Below are 18,493 nucleotides of genomic sequence, written 5' to 3'. Positions count from 1 at the left end.
CTGCCTGAGTTTACTTATCCCCTTTCCTTTCTGTGAGCTATAAAAGATGGCACCTGGGGCCAATTTGGAAGCCACATGTTGAATAGGCCAGAGTTAGCTCCAAGTTTCTAAAATGATTTCCTAGAAGCGAACCAATCACCTACTTTGAACTAAGAGATAAATAAAAGTTTATTTCTGTATTTGGGTACTTTGATAAAGCACTGCAGCTTGACCCTGCCTAACATGCTAACTATTACCACATCAACACTCAAGTCCATGCCTTCAACATTTCACATCAGAGTTACTACAGAGCTTTCTGGTTCATTAGTCTCCATTCTATTTCTTGTTCACAGACAGGGGCCAAGACCTTGTGCCTGTCTTCTCGTTCAGGCTGTGAGGGAGCTTTCCACATGTGACAGTCAATAGAATTGGAACCAAAAATGTAGATTTATAGCATCTTTGAAATAAACTGAAATAAAAATCAGGCAGTCTTTCCAACTGAGTGTACCATCAAAACATGCCAGGCATTAGAGGAATGAAGGAATAAGACAATAGGATGCAAAGTAGAAAAACCAAATGACAGCAAGACAATTCAAAGCATAGGTAGAAGATATAACCTGTAGTGTCTCCTTAAACAGAGAAGAAGAACACCGGGAGATTTTAGGAGGAAGATGGTTTATGATAAAGTAGGGAGGTACTACATAGACTAATGTAGACGTCTCTTATTTTCCACTTTTCAAAGCATCCTTCAGTTCGACAAATTGGTTTCTGCCTAATTAGGGACAGACAAATAGCTTTAAAATAATCTTATTAAATCTGCTTCTATTATGTCAATCATGCACTATATATATTAAAACATTGTAAACTACAGTATGTTTAAAAGTATAATGCTAGTTAGAATTAAAACAATGAGAAGAGAAAAGAGAAAATCTGGGAACATAGTCAAGATTAGATTTGAAACTTTCATCTCTACTAAACAGCACCAAAAACCAGTGGAGTAAGTATTGATTTTTCCATGAAAGTTTTAGGAAAATTGGCTATCTGGAAAATAAGTTTTCATGAAAGCTACTTTATATATAAGTTTTATATATATATATACTGCATACCAAATTAAATTATAGATTAAGTAATTTAATTCATGTATCCATTCATGCATTCAACAAATATATATCAAGTACCTACTGTGTGCTAAATCTGGAGGTTATATTGGTATATAAGACATACTCTCGCCACTTAAATATCCCTGACTCTCTGTGGGGAAGAAGACAGGTCAATGAGAAATTTGAAAGGCAACAAATTGGCTTAAGATAAAGATCCCCTGGCCGGGCGCGGTGGCTCAAGCCTGTAATCCCAGCACTTTGGGAGGCTGAGACGGGCGGATCACGAGGTCAGGAGATCAAGACCATCCTGGCTAACATGGTGAAACCCCGTCTCTACTAAAAAAAAAAAATACAAAAAACTAGCCGGGCGTGGTGGCGGGCGCCTGTAGTCCCAGCTACTCGGGAGGCTGAGGCGGGAGAATGGCGTAAACCCGGGAGGCGGAGCTTGCAGTGAGCTGAGATCCGGCCACTGCACTCCAGCCTGGGCGACAGAGCGAGACTCTGTCTCAAAAAAAAAAAAAAAAAAAAAAAAAAAGATAAAGATCCCCAAACCAACACCTCAGTGAGGAGCTAATATTATTCTGAGAAGGGGCATGCAGAAGTGAGGAAAACTTGCCAGCCAGGGGAACAAGGTATATTAAGACTGGAAAATTTCCTGGCCATCTAATGGTTAGGATTAAAATAAACATTTAAAAATACAATAAAACTGAAAACAAAATATCTTATGCTTTCTGAAACTGCAAGAAGTTCAGTAAGGCTGCTTGACTTGTTATACAACTGTCTTCTTAGTCTTGATTGCCTAGTAAAAGCATTGCAGATATATATTTATTATTTTAAGTACAGATACTGTCTAGTAAAAAGAATGCAGACAATGTACAGTTTCAAGATACCTTCAATATGTTCTTTCATTTAGAGATGGGAGTATGTTATACTGATAACTGATTTGAGAAGAAAAATGTGCAAATATAGAACATAAGTAGGGCGAAATATTTAAAGTTATTGTGTAGAATGTTTATAAAAAAGTTATGGTTGTCTTTTCAGAATCATCAATATCTTGGAAGAAAAAGAATGTTAAGAAATAACAAAACAATAATTCTTAAGTACTTTCTTAATCTCATTAATGGAGCTTTCATGGTAAGGCTCTTCATAATTACATAGTAAAGAAAATGTAATCTATTGTATAGGCAATTACAAAAAAAATAAGCATTGACTTTCTTTTTTTAGGTTCTTGGACTTTTATTCATGGGATTTGGTGCATGGCTTTTATTAGATAGAAATAATTTTTTAACAGCTTTTGGTATGTATCTATTTTTGTTTATCTCTCAGTGAAACAGACATTCCATTTTAAACAGTTGTATACACAATTTATTCAGCAGGTGGCAGTATTTCTCTGGAATTTATCAAGTGTTGTCTAGCATTCCCTCTGAAAGTCCATCAGTTGCAGAGATTTGTTAAAGGATACAAAATTACCGCTAGATAGAAGAAAAAAGTTCTAGTGTTCTATACTACTGTAGGATGACTGTAGTTAACAATAATGTATTACACAGTCACAAATAGCTAGAAGAATATTGATTATTCCCAACACACAAAAATGATACATATTTGAGATGAATGGATATGCTAATTACTCTGATCTGATCACTATAAAAATTGTGAGAATTCAATGCATAGGTAGAAGATATAACTTGTAGTGACTCCTTAAACTGAGAAGAAGAACACTGGGAGATTTTAGGAGGAAGATGGTTTCTCTTTTCTCATTGTTTTAATTCTAACTAGCACTATACTTTTAAACATACTGTAGTTTACAATGTTTTAATGTATATAGCGCATGATTGACATGATAGAAGCAGTTCCTCAATGGCCAATTTCAAGGCGTCAAAGTGAATTCAGTTGGTTTGCAGATTTCCTGAAAATACCACAATTGGCTTTTATGAGCCAATACAAGCTCACTCCAGCACACCACTGCCTACACTGTTCTCCCATAACATCTCCCACATATTTAATTCATTTATCCATCCTTCTTTTTTAAAACAATTATTTGTTAAGCATTTACTGTTCTGCTGTTTGTGCCACAGCACCAAGCATTCAACAGGCAGCCTGTTGACTGGATAAATATATATAATATCTAGCACTGAGGGCTCACAGTCTAGATGGGGAAAACTAAAATATAGTTTGAAAGGGCTCATATTAGCAATAAATTCAGAGTGTATACATCTAACTCACACATATTAGGTTCTAAAGATTTTTGATGAATGAACACATGAATGTTTGAATATACATTAGACATAGATGAAATCTTAGAAAAAATTTTCTTCTGTCATAAAAGACAAGGAGGATAAGGGTAAAGATATCTGAAATTTAAGAAATTCTCTTCATGTCAGAAAAGGAAGAGGGGTTGTTTCTAAAAGTAAGAGCTGGTACATGAGGTCAAAAACTGAGAGACAGAGAAAGAGAGAAAGAGAGACAGAGGGATAGAGAGAGAATCCTGGTGGTCTGGCAACAGCTGCTCAGAAAAACTTTTGGTTGCTGTAATTATTGTTAAATAGAAAATAAAATACCACTTCATATAAAAATACCACTTCATAATAAGTAATTTTGTTCTTTTCACAGATGAAAATAATCACTTCATAGTATCTATTTCTCAAATTTTGATTGGAATGGGGTCTTCTACTGTTCTTTTTTGTCTATTGGGTTATATAGGAATTCACAACGAAATCAGATGGCTTCTAATTGTGGTATGTATTTCACATCAATAGCTTGAATTTTTATCTCAGATTTTTAAGTATCTAAGTTACACAAATGAATAGTGATTTACATTACCATGGCACTGCAGTAGAGTATGTCCTTAGAGCAATTCAAATGAAGCACACCCTCCTCCCTCCAACAAAGTCATTTTTCCAGAAAGGACTTTCTTAGTGCGTTTTCTATGAACCGAATCTGTACCTCAGCACATTCGGACATTTACTTTTCAACACAGAGTCAGTAGGACTCTCTGTCTCCTAGGGTGAACTACAATTCACCAAACTTAAGAATCCGAAGGCTAGAATTAGAATAAAGTGCATTTAAGTCAATGAGCAATGTAGCTTACCAGGGTAAAAGAAACACGATCTATAGTCAGCACATTTTTATCTTTGTGGGCATGGCACGAAGAAAGGTAACTTACATATGTATGTATTTTGTTATAATTTCAACTTTTATTGTATATTCAGGGTACACGTGAAAGTTTATTACATGGGTATATTGCATGATGCTGAGGTTTGGAGTTCGATTGATCCTGTCACCCAGCTACTGAGTGAGCACAGTAACCAGCAGTTACCTTTTCAACCCTTGCCCCACTCTTTTCCTCCCCTCTTTAATAATAGTGTCTATCATTGCCATGAAAGGTAACTTACAATTGACATCACAAATTGTTGTTTTTAAAAGAGAACTATAATTACTGAAAGAGGCAGACTGTAGCATCTGGCTTGTGCACTATTTCTCTCAAGGCTTGTAATGTGAAAAGACAAATTATATTCCAGAGTACTGACCTGGACATGAGCCAATGACCATACATGTGGCAGTTATGGATCCCAATTCACATACTCAGATGAAATATAGCCTTTACATTTTTCTCTAAATCAAATTGATTTTAATTTGCAGCCAAGGAGATAGGAAGTTCAGCTGCTGACATTTTGTCCCTTACCAGGAAGAATGCAGAGACACTGAACTTTTATGGAGCACTGAACATCTGGGTGGTCACCCTGGACACTAGTTACCAGTCTACGCCACCTACCACAAACACACTCACTTTCCCAGGTCACAAGGTCCCTTCAGGTGTACCCACTCTGCTCTTTGAAAGGCATGGGTAGCAAAGGTAGGGCTGCTATTCATCCAGTATTTACTAGTACAGGCATACCAGTGAAACCCTTTTGTGAAATATTGGTGAATAACCAGTACCTCAGTTCCATTCCTTCAGTCTTCCTTCCCTGAGACAGTGAGCCTCCCTAGTGACACAGCAATTAGGAGGTACACCTAGCATAGGAATCAGTTGCTACCTATTAATAGTAATTTCTACTATTATTTGAATATTACCCTGGCACAGGCACTTTAGATAGGGACCCTGATTTCCGTCTGGGGTTTTACCACGTTACCAGGGCAGTGCCAGGATTCCAAGGACTATGCTATTGCTCTGAAAACCCACAGACATCCAGATTCCACCTCAAAATCTTTTTAGTCTAAGAAGAGACTTTACTCTCTCCTCTTATTCTCCTCCAAGGCCAACCCTTTCTTCTCAAATCTTATCTTTCTCTCTTTCCAGGATCCTTAGCATAATTTTCTCACTGAGCTTCAGATTTGGGGTATAAAACCCAGGACAGAAATGGCTTGCAAGAAAATCTTGATTTTTTCTTCTTGTCACAAATTTCTATGTAGGCAAAGGAAATGCAGAGTCTACTACTTATACAATGTTACAATGTAGGGGGTAGAGGATAGGAAAGGAAGGGGGAAAGTAGAGGGAGAAAAACAGACATTTCCTAAGTTTCTGCCTCATATAATCCAAATATTAATGGCATCTGAATGAGAAAGCCTGATAGATATCATCATAAGGATACACATGAACATAGGATCTGACAGATTAGGGCCTGGAACCAAGATACCACCATTCCTTCTAGACATTCCATGGAAGGGTACTGCTAATTTGGCCATTGCTACACTCTAAATTTACCAATATTTTTCTGATGAATCTATTTTTCTCTGAACCAAGTTAATTCACACAGTCAACTTATGGGCAAATATTACAGGCCTAAAAGCTAGTCCATGTCTTGGGCCGGGCACAGTGGTTCACGCCTGTAATCCCAGCACTTTGGGAGGCCGAGGCGGGCAGATCACGAAGTCAAGAGATCGAGACCATTCTGGCCAACATGGTGAAACCCCGTCTCTACTAAAAATACAAAAAATTAGCCAGGCATGGTGGCAGGCACCTGTAATCCCAGCTACTTGGGAGGCTGAAGCAGGAGAATCACTTGAACCCGGGAGGCAGAGGTGGCAGTGAGCCGAGATCACTCCATTGCACTCCAGCCTGGGCAAAAACAGCGAAACTCCTTCAAAAAAAAAAAAAGCTATTCCATGTCTTAAAGGTGATTTTACATACTCCTACTCTAATCTAAGATGGCTCACACCTGTAATCCCAACAATTTTGGAAGGCCAAGGTGGGCAGATCACCTGAGGTCAGAAGTTGGAGACCAGCCCAGCCACCATGGTGAAACCCCGTCTCTACTAAAAACACAAAAATCAGCCTGGCGTGGTGCTGGGCACGGGTAATCCCAGCTACTAGGGAGGCTGAGGCACGAGAATCGCTTGAACCCAGGAGGCTAAGGTTGCCGTGAGCAGAGATTGCGTCACTGCACTCCAGCCTGGGCCACAGAGCAGACTCCATCTCAAAAAACTAAAAAGGTTTGATACAATTTTTCCTGCTGTTCCCAATCCCTTATTAGTATAAGATTAAGTGAGATATTGCATGTAGAAGTTAAAAATCTAAACATCTAAATAGATGTAAAGAGCACGTTTTTGTCTCTGAATTATTTTTCTCTGAAACTAGGAAACATAACTTATGCCAAGAAGAAAATTTTGGTCTGATATTTTAAGGTATTAAATGTATAAAATATGTGTAATTAAATAATTTTTATCTCTGTGAGGGCCAAGTAAAAAGTAAATAAATAATACAGTAAGTCATTAGTACTTATATTTTGCCTAGTAAATTCTCAGACCGCTTACTTTTAAAATTATTATGAATTCTAAATCTTTTTTTTTCTTTTTTCTTTTTTTTGAGATGGAATCTCGCTCTGTCGCTAGGTTGGAGTGCAGTAGCACGATCTCGGCTCACTGCAACCTCCGCCTTCCAGCTTCAAGCGATTCCCCTGCCTCAGATTCCCAAGTAGCTGGAATTACAGGTGCGAGCCACCATGCCCGCCTAATTTTTGTATTTTTAGTAGAGACAGGATTTTACTATGTGGGCCAGGCTGGTCTTGAACTCCTGACCTGAAGGAATCTGCCCGCCTCGGCCTCCCAAAGTGCCGGGATTACAGTCGTGAGCCACAGCACCCAGCTGAATTCTAAATCTTATATATTAATATGTGCTGTGTAAAAGTTGCTGATACCAGCAGGAAATCACTTTTGTCAGACCCAGACAAAATACAGCCAGGAAAGTCTAAAGGAGAGGAGGCTCATGCTACGTGTCTGAAATAAATAGTGTTTCTAAGGACTTTCTGAAAACTCCCAGCTGGAAACTGTCTTCAGTCATCTCCTGCTTTTATAATGTTTATGACTTGATATTCCTTAGGACTGCAGTAATTCAGATAAGATGTTCTTGGAGGAGCACTTGACCAGTCATGGCATCTGTACCAGTGAACTGGCAACAACTCTGGCTTTGAATCTTTAGAACCAATAAACTCTGTTTCTAAGCAGTTTATGTAAATCTCACACTTTTTGCTACTAAATACTTCTCTCTACCCTCTCCTCACAGAATGAACTGGTAGTTTACCATTTCATGCAATCTGGACTATAAATCTTTATTTCTTATTCTTAAATAACTCAACATATTTAGAGATAATTTTCTTCTGTGCCTTTTTTTAGGTTGACAATAGCTATGAAGAAGACTAAAGTGGCTGTATATATTTTTTTAATTAAACAGTCTAATAAATATAAAAAAATATTTTATTTGGTTTGGATACAAGTATTTTTAATTTTCAAGAAATAGCCCAAATGTATGTAGAATTAAGTTTATTATTGCAGTTGCTTTTGTTATACTTTCTGCATGGGTTTAAATAGTACATCAGAAATTTAGTGAGTCTTTAGTTTCAGCAAAATAATGTGAGGTGAAGATAATTAAATTCACCCTATAATAGTTTTATAACTGAATTAAGATGGCATCATTGACAACTCTATTGGACCAAGGTGCTCATTAATTACTATCACTTCTTTCTGTCTTGCTCTTACCCAAATGTTCATTTGTTTTTTACTTTGCCTTGCTATTTCCCTAATTTCATTCATATTTGTAAAGGCAGGAAGCCTCAGCAATACCCATATATGCTTTATGGTTGCATATTTCCAATGGTGTGTGTTTTCCTATTATTTGAGCATACAAAATATATATTAGTAGCATAGTCATCATCTCTATTTTTCTTTTGTTTTAGTATGCAGTATTGATAACATGGGTCTTTGGTGTTCAGGTTGTACTTTCAGCATTCATCTTCACAAAGAAAGAGGAGGTATGGAAAGTAAATCCTTATCAATACATCCTGTTATTTGAAGTTTAAAGGAAATTGGATACCTTAGAGTATTGAGACCATTGATCCAATATTAAAAGCCAAAGGTAAATTTATTTAGGGGAAAATAATATTCAATGAAAGTACTAGAGTATAGGAAGGGGCCAGGAGTCAGATTGAAAAGGGTAGATAGGGGAACTTGCCTTTAACTCCATTTACATATGATTAGAAAGTAGCTTTAAATATCAAACAGTATTGAGGAAGAGGAGGTGGTACTGAGATTTAGAAGTTCAAATTTTTACCTTCTCCTCCTACCAACTCTGGCTACCACTACTGACCCAATCACTGTATTATATTTTTGCAAAGAAACAAATTTAGACTCCAACTAACTTGAAATTTAGCAATTTCACTTAAACAAGACATACTGAATAATTCCTGTATTTTCCACAGGTAGAGTGATGAGTGATTAAATTAATTAGAGCAAGATTTAGGTTTATCAAATTTAGTTCAAAACAGCATATAATAAGCCTGGAAAAACTTTTGGTCAACAAAACTTACCTGTTACAACCTACAGTTACTTTTCATCCTTTAAGACATTTCAGTATTTCAGTTCAGTCAAGGTCTGTCTTGTATCCTGGGAGATTAATTGTCCTATAGTAAGATGAATATGTACTTGAAGTCATACAGATATGGATATGATTAAGGATCAACAACCTGCTTTACAGCTCTGAGCCTATGTCCTCATCTGTAAAATATAATTAATACTTACCTACGTTACAGAGTTGTCATTAACTGACAATGTGTCAAGTTTCAGTTGTAAAGTAGCTACTCAAGAGTTCTCTTCCCTCACCTTAATTAACCTTGAGGGATCTCTTGATTAACTTATATGGTTCCTAGATTTTCTTTATATCTATCTATACTCCTCTGTAATGGCCAAAGTTCAAAAAAATATCTTTCCTGTATGACACCATTGCCCTCCAACTTCATTCTTTACTGGACAGCTCATCATCCAGTGCCTACTGTTAATGGCCTGGCATTTAGAGCTAAAATTACTTTTCTCCACATCTAAAATGTGTGTGTGTGTGTGTATGGGAGTTTTAAAGGTAAGTTGGCTGCAGCAGTTAAGTTTTGGAAAGCTGTTTTGCTGGCAAAGCACCAAATCCCAATCTATCATCCTCAAACTTTTCAACCTCATGATAGAACATAAATATGACACATAAGAGCTATCAACATGTAAATATAGTTTATCAGTCACCCATATTTGCTTCAATGTTATGCATAGACTCCTGTATCTCTCTATATATTAGAAATAAGAACTGATTAATAACTACCATGTGCTAGAAACTGTGATAAACACTATAGCCATTGTATTGTTAATCCTCATAGCAACCCCTAGAGATGCACCACAAGTCCTACTTTATAGAAGAGAAAACTGAAGATTTGAGATTAGAAATGCTTGTTAAAGTATTTCATGGCCAAATGATAGAGCCTAGACTCAAATACTCATTAGCTGACCCCAGAGCTAACAACTTTGTTTACATCAATTTGTGTTCTGCATTCAAACTGGATTAAGTTCTTAAGAGCCTCTAAATCTTTTATGTCATTTACAGTACCTAACTCAGTGTGGAAGATACACTAGGCCTTTAATAGATGCTTACCAAACTGAGTAAGCATAAAGGAATTTTATTTATACGTTAGTCACATAGGTTACATATGAAAGTACTTATGTATGAAGTTGTCATTTATATGCACTCTGGATTTCCCAAATAATGCTTTAGAAACAAAACAAGGCCATAAGTTTCACCCCACACACACTGCCAACAGCACTATATATTTTATTTATTCTAAATAAAAATGAACAGAGTATAAAATAGATTTAATTTCTCCTTTTCATTATTCTAATCTTCTTAAATGTATTAAAATACAGATACATAAGTAACTAAGTAAGATTTTAGTTTACATGCCTTTTATAATTATTGTGATATTCCCACCAGTTACTTAGTTTTTATTGTCAAAGACAGCATAATTCAGTAAAAATCATTAGACTAGTACTCAAATGATCATATTTAAAGTCTCCTTGTAAACAAAAGTAAATAATTAAATTCTCTGAGTGTCTGTATTCCCATTCATAAAATGATAATAATATCTTTTCTTCCTACCTTTTGGTATTATTGAGGACCAAATTAGTAATTTGTTATAAAAAATTATATAAATTTGTAAATGCTTAAGTTACTACAACAATCATTCTACCTTTGCATTACCTTGATTTTGAAATTGCAGAGTTTTGTTTATCCCCATCCAAATCTGATCATTTTTGTGTTAGTATTGTAGGAGAGAAAAAGTTATATACCTCATCCATCACAAGGTTCTTGGCCAAGATCCCTATAACAAAAGACAAACTAACAAACAAAAAGCATAACAAATTTACTTAACCAAAAAATAAAGACTCAAAGATCCAAGGAAATCTGTTTTTGTGGATAGTTATGTGAAAGTGTGATTGGAGACAAAAGCATATAATCTAATGGTAATAAACTGGGAGAAATTTAGCAAGGCCTGTCTGTTCAGATGCTTCTTGGCTTCTGCGTATAGGACAGGACCACTCTGGAATGAGGATCTTCTGCTATACCTTCAGAGAAAATGGGTCAGATAATTCTTTTTTTTTTTTTTTTTTTTTTGAGATGGAGTCTCACTCTGTCGCCCAGGCTGGAGTGCAGTGGTGCATCTCAGCTCACTGCAACCTCTGCCTCCCGAGTTCAAGCGATTCTCCTGCCTCAGCCTCCCGAGTAGCTGGGACTACAGGCATGCACCACCACGCCCAACTAGTTTTTGTATTTTTGGTAGAGACGGGGTTTCACCATGTTTGCAAGGATTGTCTCGATCTCTTGACCTCATGATACACCCGCCTCAGCCTCCCAAAGTGCTGGGATTACAGGCGTGAGCCACCACGCCCGGCCAGTGAGAATTCTTTTATGACCTGCCTCATGGAAGAAAGGCAGGAGAAGGTCAGAAAGTGACCTTCCTGCTTCTGCAGTTTTCTCAATTTTCTTGAGCTTAAAATACTCAGCATACAAAGGTGCTATATTTTGGAGTGTTGTATTCTGAGGCCTGATAGTATTACAAAAGGATAATATTTAAAATTTAAAAATCATAATTTTTGTGGAAATATGCAGTAGATTTCAGAAGTCAATTATTTTATTTGACATCTTAATTAATGAGGGAACCAGTACGATATAAAAATTAATTCAAAGGAGAATCCAAAGAGGACATTTACATAGGCCATCACTTAATAGATACAAAACAGGTTTGGAGAGAGAAGGAATGAAATATACCTTCACCGAGAAAAATGTACATTTGTCTGACCAAGTATAATTTGCATAACCATAGTTTTCAACAACCTCTAAAGTTGTAAAATAAATTATAAATCATGAAAAGTACAGTACAGACCTTCACAGAATCAAGGAATGTTGAAGTTTGCCAGAAAAAGCCTAGTGTCCATTGAAAAGACACTCAGCAAACTTTTTTGGCTTATTTAAAAGACTTTTACAGTGTTTTTCCTGAGAGTTTGAGAAGAAATTTCCCTTAGATATGCATGAGAATAGCACATTACTTCTTCCTTAATTGTAAAATGAGCCTAATATAGTCTTCCTATAGATTACAAATTGAAAAGCCATATGCTTTGATACCCACTGAAATTGTTAAAAAGTTATTTTAAAAAGAAATAAACAGAAAACAGAAAAGTAATATTGAATAATCTCTTCATGATGGTACTCTTGAGGAACCATCAATTTCTATGAAATTTTTATGGATACATTTCTGTGAAATTTTCATTTTTAATACAATTTTCTACAGGTTCAGCAACTATGGCATGACGAAATTGATTCTGTCATTTCTGAGTATGGATCTAAAGATAAGCCTGAAGATATAACCAAGTGGACTATTCTAAACGCTTTACAGAAAACAGTAAGATGAAATTAACTAAAAAATTAGATGTCAGTGTTGATCACTGTGGGACAGAAGAGAGAATAGGTCAGGGCAGGGGGTGGGGCAGAGGAATAAGAGTTTGTTGTATTTCTTTCAAACAAACTGGGCAAAAAGGGCAATTCTCCCCACTTAAAAATCTTGAGTTATATCCGCCTTTTGTAACTCCTGTGTTAATTGATGTGCATTTTAACTTGGTTTCACCTGGAAAAGTGTTGCTGGTCTTTTGCCAACTGGGGTAGTCTATCCTGCTGCACCTGATGGGAGGTAAGTCTAAGCAGTAGCCTCTGCTGGCAGCATGGTGGTCACCCTTTGAGTCTGAATACCAGGATGGCCGTGCAGTAGCTTTGTGGTTCTGGACAAGTAACCCTCTTAAACTCATAGTTCCACATTCGTAAAATGAGCATACTAACCCCTACCTCTGGTTGGCAGGAATAAATGAAGTAATATATAGAATATATAGAAAGGCCTGGATCCAGGGCATAAATGCAACTAATACTTTTTAGCTAATTTTTTAAGATTATTATTTCATAGTGCAGGTTTTTTCCGGATAGGTGCAGTGGAAGGGTAAGAGAAGGGTATTGTTGGCCAAATGGTTTACAGAAATAGATCAGCACCTGGAATATAGTAAGTGCCCAATTAAAAAAATAGCAAACATTTACATAGTCCCAGACTTGTCTGTAAGTGCTTTGCATATATTAGCTAATTCAATCCTCCCAACCCTATAACATAGGAACTGTTATCCTCATTTTATAGATGAAAAACTGAGAAATTTAGTAATTTAATGAGGATTGCACATCTAATAAGTGGCAGAGCCAAGATTCAAACCCACACAATCTGACACTAGATTCTGTACTCTTTACTGATATATTATATGCCTCACATAAAAAATAGTTATTTTTAGTACATATGGTAATGGAAATAAATTTTAAGATAATCGAAATGTAATTACAAATACTTTTACTCATCGTCGTCTTCTCTTATGTATATGATCCGTACATGTGTTGTATTTTCAGACTGCATTACAACCTACAGTAGAGGAGTGAACCTTTCTATGGTCAGAAAATGATGAGGAAACAATTCTGTATATCATATCACTACTATTAGTGAAATTCCAGCTGTCAGTTCCTAGCCATTACTATAACTGAGATAATATATGTAGATTTGTTTGTTTAAGCTAACTTTCAGTAACCTAACTCTCAATCACTATTTTAGTTATCAGCATTTCCTGGAATTGTGCAAAGATTGTTGGTATATATTGCAAACATAGGCAGTACTAATGTTATCATTTTCCATAAAAGTTTAGAAAGCAATTACTTCACCTTTCTCTTATTTCCTAAGTGACAAATATGTAAACTGATTCTTTCATATCCTCCTAACTCTGCTTGATAGGATTCCAGAATCAGCACTGCAAATGAGACATTTCTTAAAAGTTGGATCATTTTATGACTATTTTTACTATCCTCTTTTGGTTCTTTATGGTAATTTTCACACAATACAAAATTGAAAGTTAACATCTCACATTAATCCTAGAAAAGCAGATATTACCCTGAATCTCCTTTTAGGTATACCAAACATGTATGACTGCATATGCTTTAAATACAAAGAGAACTGCTATAGTTAGGAGCAAGATATGGCTTGGGTGATTGCTTTATATTATGGCCCTAAGCATCATTTATATGTAAGCATATCAAGTATATCTTCTATCCTGGATAAAATTCAGATGTAATAATTCTATCCAATCACAAGTCACTAATGTGAGCAGAAATCTTTTGCTATGGTTAACAACAATAATAGCGGAAACAAAGTAATGAATTAAATAAACACAAATATACTTATTTATTTAATTCATTACATATTCATGGGGAAAAATTAATGAGTTATCGTCACAAAAACCACTTCAATATTAATCTCATATAATTAACTGCATTTTGAACATTTTATGGTAAAATTCATACAAGCTTTTTCCTAGTTACAGTGTTGTGGCCAACATAATTACACAGACTGGATAAAGAATAAGAATAAAGAAAATTCAGGACAGGTGCCATGTTCTTGCACAAAGTCTACTTTAAGAAAATGGTTTTGTGATGAGCCATTGAATGCAACTTACCTCGAGGTAAAGATAAATCTAGGCTTCTCCAAGTATGTATAGTATTTTGTTTGTTTATTTTGCAAGTCAGTTTAGAATTCTGAGCAAATTTTGATATAAAAGTAATGTTGTTGATGGTGGCTACATTCCTAATCTACTTCCCTAAGTTGGACACGTAGTTAGGTAAATTGTAGTGTTATTTCCAGTGTATAATACATAAAGTAAATAAACTTCCTGGAAGTATATGATTTATGTATTCTTGGAATTTGGGATATCATCAGTCTTTCTCCCCCGCCTTCCTTGAGAGGTCCTGCAGAAAGAGGAGGCACTTTTGTGAAAGCCTTGGTGCATAAGATTGGAAAGGGAGCTATAACACCAGGAGTGAAAGGATAGCAAAATCTGAAGGGAGTGGACCCCAGCAATGATGGGTTGAAGTAAGTGTGGCAGAAGCAAGAGTAAAGGGTTCTCTGGAGCAACTGTGATTTACAGGTGTGGGACATTGATAACTAGATGTTTCTATCCCAAGAACTGCTAATACTTTGTAAAGTTTACATATTAAGCTTATTCTAATCTTAAGATATATTGTTTCAATTGCATAATTAATTCATAAATAAATGGAACATTACATTTTTTTAAAAAAAGCATCTACTCTTTGGGAAATAACCATTTTAGGTGGTGGTATATATAGTAGTTGCCCCTATCTGCAGTTTCACATTCTGAGAGTTCAACCATTGAAAATATTAAGTGGAAAATTCCAGAAATAAACAATCATAAGTTTTAAATTGCACACTGTTCTGAGTAGTATGATGAAATCTTGTGTCTTCCTTCCCTGTCCCTCCTGGGACATGAGTCATCCCTTTGTCCAGTGTATTCACAGTGTGGATGCTACCCACCCTTAGTCACTTAGTAGTCATCTTCATTATCAGAATGACGGTTGAGATATCACAGTGCCTGTGTTCAAGAACCCTTAATTTACTTAATGATGACTCCAAAGTGTAAGAATAGTAATGCTGGCATATTGTTATAATTGTTCTATTTTATTATTAGTTATTGTTGTTAATCTCTTGTGCTTAATTTATAAATTAAACTCTATTATATATATGTTTCTATAGGAAAAAAACATAATATATTTAGAGTTTGATACTGTCTGTGGTTTCAGGCCTCCACTGGGGGAATTTCTGGTGGGTAAGTGGGGAAATTACTCTATCCTGATGAATTACAGTAGTCTGCAGAAGAGAAAATCTCTTTCCAAAATGTAAAAAAATTCTGATTTTAATTACATGATAACATCTTAGCACCTTTAAAATTAGCAACTGAGATGTCCTGCTGCCATACAAAGCTTTCTGGACTAAAAAGTCCAGTCTCCAGTTAGATATTGACTTACTATTTAGACTTTGGTAAATTACTAATCTCTGTTTACCTTTTGTTTTTTGTAAAGATTTACATATAAGATCATTTCCATTTCCATGTCAATGTGAATAACTTCTTTTCCTTAGGGTTGTGAAAATAAAATCAGTACATGGTATAATGTTAATGCGTTAACCTTAATTGGAATTAACTTTGGACTTTTAACTTCAGAGGTAAGCTTTTGTTCATATTTTCATTTTAATTTCATTTAATTTTCGTTAAAAAATGAAAAATATTAAGTATAAACTGTACAGAATAAACTGCAGAGCAATCAGGTGGAGACCTAATCAGATAAGTTCATATAATAGAGCCAGGACTTTGAGGCTTTTTACATCCAAGAGTTGTATAGGTGATCCCTTAATCAGCCAGGTGGGGGGAGCCTATTAGTAAGTGGTCATCCTGGAGGTAGTGATTTTATTACTTTGAGATATCTAGTACCTATTTATATTTTTATCTTTCTTTATATATATATATATACACACACACGCACATATATATATAGATATATAGATGTATAGATATCTTTACATGTATATATATGTTCATATATTGGCAATAAGAGCATCATGTTGGGCAGTCTGCAAGTTGGCAGACTTCTGAAATCTAGGCAGATGTTTGACTTTAGTAAGATCCACTATTCACTCACATATTCATTAATTCAATGTATTTGGAGGGAGGGGGGCATTTACTGTGTGTCACGTACTATAGTAGATGTCGAATATACAGTGAGATACAAAATAGACAAATTCCATGACCTAAAGGGGTCAACTGCAGAATTAGGTTTCAGAAACAAGACACTATTCTCCAGTCTCAATGAAGACTATTGAGAATAAGTGCAGCCGGCGGGGCGCGGTGGCTCACGCCTGTAATCCCAGCACTTTGGGAGGCCGAGACGGGCGGATCACGAGGTCAGGAGATCCAGACCATCCTGGCTAACACGGTGAAACCCCGTCTCTACTAAAAATACAAAAACTTAGCCAGGCATGGTGGTGGGTGTCTGTAGTCCCAGATACTTAGGAGGCTGAGGCAGGAGAATGGTGTGAACCCGGGAGGCGGAGCTTGCAGTGAGCCGAAATCCAGCCACTGCACTCCAGCCTGGGAGACAGCAAGACTCCGTCTCACTTAAAAAAAAAAAAAAAAAGAATAAGTGCAGCCTATGGATTCAAAGAAACTGTGAGAGCAAATATAGTGTTATAATGGGGACTATGCCACTAAAACAAATACATAATGCATTTTTTGAAAGATAGGATAAGGATTTTGCATTTGACTTTGCATTGATCTATGAAGCCCCCCATCTAAGTTTTCATCTCTTCAATTGGTAACAATTTTAGTCTCAGAATGGTAGTAAACCAAGACATTCTTTATACACATTAATATCATTGTTTTTAAATGTTTATTCTCTATCGCGTTCATGCTGGAATATTTTAAGACAAAAATGGAGAGGATAATATCCCCACTGCATTTTATCTTCTACCCTTTACAAACCACCTTTCATTGTCTATAACAAAAAGAAGCAGTTTTGTAGATTTAATGACATAGTTAGAAAGCTATCAAACAACAACAACAAGAAAACCATCAGCAGTTTGTCAAGGCATCTAGCTCAGTGATAGCTAATGTAATTAAAACCTAAAGGTTTTTCCTTATTCTCCTCTATACATGAACTTGCTAACAGGTGGGTTATTCTTGAAGACTCATTTTGCAGACTTCCTATTCACAACTGTATGTACCTTATTCTGAAATTTTCTCACCGGTTTTGATCCCTTTTCCCTTTACAATATGCATTTTGCTGACTATATAGTGTTAACTTTATAAATTACTCTTATCATTGATTAAATTTTGATCTCTTCTTGTTCCCTTTTCTTCCAGGTTTTCCAAGTCTCATTAACAGTTTGTTTCTTCAGACACATCAAGAATATAATCCATGCAGAAACGTGACCTTTGGATTTCAATTTGTTCAGAAGAAACAACGAGTTAATTCTTAAAATAATCACATTATATTATTTTATTCCAAAAATGTTTTGAATTTTATTAAATAACAGATCTATTCAAATTATTGATTATATAATACCGAATTACTGATTATAATAAAACATTCATGAAATTATTTAATTTTGTTTTTCAAAATATTAAATTCTACAGTTCAGAAGTTCACCGGAATTTTTTTTTTTTTTTTTTTGAGACTGAGTCTGGCTCTGTCGCCCAGGCTGGAGTGCAGTGGCCGGATCTCAGCTCACTGCAAGCTCCGCCTCCCGGGTTTACGCCATTCTCCTGCCTCAGCCTCCCGAGATGCTGGGACCACAGGCGCCCGCCACTTCGCCCGGCTAGTTTTTTGTATTTTTTAGTAGAGATGGGGTTTCACCGTGTTAGCCAGGATAGTCTCGATCTCCTGACCTCATGATCCGCCCGTCTCGGCCTCCCAAAGTGCTGGGATTACAGGCTTGAGCCACCGCGCCCGGCCAGTTCACCGGAATTTAAAGGGTATAATCGTACGTACCAAATTCAAAAGTATTGCCATATGTTTTGAGTTTCTTTTGTGGAGAAAATACCTATATGATGTTCAGAAAATACTAATTAAGTAATCAATCATATCATGTACCTTTTATTTGCAGATCTTAAGAAAATAATACTGATTTTATAGGACATTTCAAAGAAAAATCTTTTATGACACTAACGTCTGTACTAAATCTTCATGACACTGA

The 18,493-nt window shown here is 35.9% G+C and overlaps 1 protein-coding gene across 1 annotated transcript; it reads left to right on the top strand.

Annotated features, from left to right (window-relative positions):
- Positions 1-1,629: 1,629 nt before the first annotated feature.
- On the top strand, positions 1,630-17,899 carry TSPAN19 (tetraspanin 19). The gene is made up of 8 exons (XM_017946045.2): positions 1,630-2,213; positions 2,304-2,376; positions 3,690-3,814; positions 8,249-8,323; positions 12,170-12,280; positions 14,271-14,414; positions 15,884-15,967; positions 17,661-17,899. The coding sequence occupies exons 1-8, from the start codon at positions 2,088-2,090 to the stop codon at positions 17,727-17,729; spliced, it is 807 nt and encodes a 268-aa protein (XP_017801534.1). The 5' UTR covers positions 1,630-2,087; the 3' UTR covers positions 17,730-17,899.
- Positions 17,900-18,493: the final 594 nt, after the last annotated feature.

The sequence above is a fragment of the Papio anubis genome, chromosome 9 (genome assembly GCF_008728515.1).
Source record: "Papio anubis isolate 15944 chromosome 9, Panubis1.0, whole genome shotgun sequence".
NCBI classification, from domain to species: domain Eukaryota; kingdom Metazoa; phylum Chordata; class Mammalia; order Primates; family Cercopithecidae; genus Papio; species Papio anubis.
Note: the sequence above shows the minus strand (reverse complement) of the source record. Positions and strands in the feature narration are given on the sequence as shown.